This window comes from Suricata suricatta, chromosome 4 (genome assembly GCF_006229205.1).
Source record: "Suricata suricatta isolate VVHF042 chromosome 4, meerkat_22Aug2017_6uvM2_HiC, whole genome shotgun sequence".
NCBI classification, from domain to species: domain Eukaryota; kingdom Metazoa; phylum Chordata; class Mammalia; order Carnivora; family Herpestidae; genus Suricata; species Suricata suricatta.
Genome location: NC_043703.1, coordinates 88079162 through 88083833, shown reverse-complemented (window position 1 = coordinate 88083833; position 4672 = coordinate 88079162). Strand labels below are relative to the sequence as shown.

General features: G+C 41.7%; 1 protein-coding gene across 4 annotated transcripts in view; it reads right to left on the bottom strand.

The window, feature by feature from the left end:
• TSGA10 (testis specific 10) overlaps positions 1–4456 on the bottom strand; it is a 151245-nt gene extending 146789 nt beyond the window's left edge. For 2 of the 4 annotated variants that reach the window (XM_029937175.1, XM_029937174.1), the window contains exon 1: positions 4138–4224. In XM_029937175.1, the coding sequence (XP_029793035.1) occupies positions 4138–4194 (57 nt within the window). In that variant the 5' untranslated portion in view covers positions 4195–4224. Of the gene's footprint in view, positions 1–4137; positions 4225–4399 lie in introns of those variants that run through there. The other 2 variants (XM_029937176.1, XM_029937178.1) reach the window with 2 other exon arrangements.
• Positions 4457–4672: the final 216 nt, after the last annotated feature.

Sequence of the window (4672 nt, the reverse complement as noted above, 5' to 3'; positions counted from 1 at the left end):
GGGACCATGGGGTGAGGAAGGGGAAAAGAGAACGGGGGAGAGTGAGGGACACAGATCAAGGGAGACTACTGAATACTGAAAACAAACCATGGACTGAAGGGGGAGGGGGAGGGAGGGAGAGGGTAATGGGCATGGTGGGGGGCACTTGTGGGGAGAAGCACTGGGTGTTATATGGAAACCAATTTGACAATAAACTATTTAAAAAAATAAATAAATAAAATAAAATAATAAGATCCTGCTTAAAAACACTCAAATGACTTCCCACTGAAATTAGTATAAAATCCAAAGTTTTTAAGGTCCTACATGATTTGGTCCCTGCCTTTCCTTCCATAAATAGATCCAGTACTCTCTTTTTCACCCACCAGCTTTATTGGTTTTCTTTCTGTTCCTCCACTGAACCAATCTTATTCCACTTCAAGGTCTCTCCCTTGCTTTCCCTTTCTTAGGAACATTCTCTCTCCTAGTCCTGTGCATGGCTGGCTCCTTACCTTTACTTCTCTGGTTCAAATATCAACAGGTCTTCCCTGATCTCTTCCTCTAAAGTAGCTTCTCTCAGGGCATGTGGATGGCTTAGTTGGTTAAACGTATAATTTTTTTTTCAATGTTTATATATTTTTGAGAGAGAGAAAGAGAGAGAGAGAGAGATCGAGCATGAGCAGGGAAGGAATAGAAAGAGAGGGAGACACAGAATCTGAAGCAGGCTCCAGGCTCTGAGCTGTCAGCACAGAGCCCAATGTGGGGCTTGAACCCATGAACTGTGAGATCATGACCTGAGCCGAAGTCGGCCGCTTAACCGCCTGAGCCACCCATGTGCCCCTAAACGGCCAATTCTTGATTTCAGCTCAGGTCATGATCACATAGCTTGCGAGATTGAGCCCCTCTGCGCTATCAGTGCAGAGCCTGCTTGGGATTCTCTCTCTTCTTTCTCTCTGCCCCTTCTTCACTCACACTCTCTCTCAAAATAAATACACAAACTTAAAAAAAATTTTAAAGTAGCCTCTCTCCTAGTCACTCTATCAGGTTATTTGTACTTAACACTATTTGAAATGGTATCATTTATTTTTTCACTTGTTTATTGTCTGTCTCCACTAGAATGTAAACTCCCAAGAGATCTAGGATGTTGTCCAGGCACTGTTACATTTTTAAATGTCTACAAAGTCCCAAGCACAAAGTTTGGACTCAATAGAACATTTTCAAAATAATAAAATTTCAATGATTCAAAGTAGTTTTAATGATACAGATGGAGTGGATGCAAATTTGAAGAGGACTAATAAATGAGTAGTGAAGAAAAGGAAACAGAAAATATAAACTTCATTTAGGAAGCATGATTGTGAGGAAAGGTAGAGCAAAAGTTAGAAGACCTCAGTTGTTGAAGGGTTGTTACAGAAGAGAAAAACTTGTTTCTTAATTTGCCTTATATCAAGGGCTCCCTTCAGAATTAAACAAAAGCCTTGAGTCCTCTCCTCAGGAAAATAAAAACACATAACAAAACTTTACAAGCAATTTCAGGGGCTTCAAAAACTACCTAAAGTTCTTGTACTCTAGCTTAAGAAGCGCTAACACAGTGAAGATACCTAGGACATGGGTTAATGTTAACTAATGGAGGAAGACCACTGAGTCAATCAACGTAAACCCAAAGAGGGGTGCCTGGATGGCTCAGTCAGTTGACAGTCCAACTTCCGCTCAGGTCACGATCTCATGGTTTGTGGGTTCAAGCCACACATTGAGCTTCAGATTCTATGTCTCCCCTCTCTCCACCTCTCCCCTACCCAAGCTCTCTCTCTGTTTCACAAAATAAACAGTAAAAAAAAAAAAAAAAAAAAAAAAGTAAACCCAAAGAAACAGTATGTGCACTGTCATTTAAGACAAGAAAGAGAAAGCAAGTTCAGGTAAAGATTTAGATAAGAAGGGGAAGAAAGGTCCTGCCTGGTAGAATTTTCATTTTTCATGAAATAGGAGGAAAGATCATGAGCTTAAAAATATCATCAGTCTTGAGCAAAATAGCATGCATATAATACAAGCTCAGCAAATCTACTCAGTATTTTGGTAGAATTAAAAATACTGGAGGACTCTATATGGAATTCTGAAATCTACTTCCACCAAAGTTCAATTTGTTTTCTTTTTATACAACTGTCTCCAAAAGCTTACACTGACATTTTGAAGTAGGAAGAGCCTCACTGACAGAAGGATGTAGAAAACCACACTGTCTTAAGAATAATTTTGAGGTAAGTTTTGACTACAAAAATGAGTGAATAAATGTTTTAGGAATTCACTTCCAACAAAACAATAAAGCCACAGTGTTTAGCCTTTCTTAGGAAAAACAGATAATATTTCTATTCGTTGCATCCAAACCCAACCTCCTCACTTTTCTTCTATCCAGACTATACTGTAAAGAAACCACTTAAATTTTTAAAGGAGACTAAAACGATGGCCTGAGAAGTATCATTTATCAAGACCTCTAAGAAATATAAAAAGTTAAAAGAGTTGTTTTTAACAGGCTTTTCTGAACTAAAAGATATTAATAATAGACTGATGTTAATCACATAACTAAGACAAAACTACCTTACTAATCAGCTCACTTTAAAAAACTATCATGGGGTACATGTATAAGAAAGTCCACAGCAGTGTTGTTCACATTTACTAAAAACTGCAAAAACCTTAATACCAGAGTAAATAAATTGTGGTATAGTCTTAAATTGGAACCCTGAACAACAACCTACAAGCAAAATGGATAAATCTCAAAAACATAACATTGACTAAAGAAGCAAACTACAGAGGAATACTTACTACAATTCCATTTATATAAAGTTCAAAAACAAACCAAACTAGAATGTGTCTGTTCATATACAAAGATGGAGAAACTATAAGGAAACGCAAGGAAGAGGTTATCATAGAAGTCAGGGCAGTGGCTCTCTCTGGGGAGAAAACGGGTCGGGTGATGGAAAAGAGAATGAATAATAACACTTACTCTAATTGCCTCGGTATATGGAATACTCTAAAACCAAATTACCCTAAAACTGATCTAACCAACTAAAAAAGAAGACAGAAAAGGAGCCAACAGAATCTCTACATCTGATTATATGCAGGACTATAAGTAGTGAGTTTTTTTCAGACAGTAAACAAAGTAAGATATGTTTTGGAAGCTGCCATTAAATAATGCCAAACTTTATTGTGTACAATAAATATTTCATTAATATACATTCCTAGTTATTTGTCACTAATTAAAATAAAACGGTTTAAGTTAATTGAGCAATTAAAATACAAACAAGAACCAGTTTTATCCTGGAAGCAGATTTCAATAATGTGACACTTTCCACTTATGTTTATAACTATTTTTCTAGTTATAAACTTTTTATTTTTCTATTTATTTCCTTCCATGTTAAAAAAAAAAGTATTTTTGAAATGCCTAAAGCTAGATAGAACATTTCAAACAACGAATATTATGCAATATAAGGGTCTGGAGTGGAAGCAGGAAAACACTGGGACTCTGTCAACTATGCAAACCTTTCTTAAAGCCATGATCCTTGACTTCATTTAAAGAAAAAAAAAAAAACCAATATATTCCTATACGTATTTAGGTATCAGGTCCATAGTTGCCAGTTATTCAACTTCAGTCTCAAAATATTTTTTCAAACAAAACCCAGTTCACTCCGCCCTTTCTGCGTATAATTTCTAGTGAAATTATGATATTTCCCTGCAAATACCTACGTAATCTCGCCCTTCACCTCCCAAAATCTATAAGGAAGCTTAGCAATGAGAGACTGGGAGTCAGAAAGAGCAGGCTGAAATCCTAAATCTCTGACTTCCAAATTCCTCAGCTCCACTCCAAGCGTTTCTAAACAGAACAGTTCCCCCAACAACCAAGCGGAGAGCTGCGGCGGGAAGCGAAGCGGTCACCATAGGAACTCGGCTCAACCCTAAGAGCCCAAGAAAAGACAACAGCGGAAAAGTTTGCTCCTGTAGGACTTCCTTGGACCGCGACTCTGCCCTTCACCGCCCTTCACAGCGGGTCAAGCAGTGAATACGCACCCCGGAGATCACCCATAGCCCCTAATTCCCGTCACACCCACCCTGTTGCAGGGCCTTCCGGCCCAGGAGCTGCTTCATCCCGACCCGGCGCATCCCTGAGGCTTCTACCTGGAGCTCCGAGTCCCTCCCTGGGCTTCTGGGCCCGTCATCCTCGCTGGAGATCATGCTGACGACTGGCAAGCCTCAGCCGGCCCCAGAGATCAAGGTCCCTCCCAGTCTCCATCCTCCGCCCCTTTCTCCTCCCGACCCACCCCCAATCGACCTGGCCCCTCCCCGGGAGAAGGAGAGGAAGGCGGGACCCTGAGAGAAGGAGGCGGGGGCGGTTAGCGTCGGTCGGCTCAGCCGTCAGCACCGCCCTCACGCTCTGTACCTGAGGGGGACCGGTCCTCCACCTCCCCGGCGCCTACGCTCGGCTTCCTTCCCGCGTGCCACTAGTTCCCGTGCGCACGCGTACCTGGCTCGACCTTCCTTCTCGCGGAGACTACAAGCTGTGCGTGCGCATCCAAGCAAGAAGCGACGAGTACATCCACTTGCTCCCCTTACGGGCCGCGTAGCAGAGCCCTCTTCCGGGTCCATCCGCGCCGCGCAGGCGTACGGCCACGCAGAGCCAAGACGTACCACCCGAGCGTCCCGTCTCCTAGTA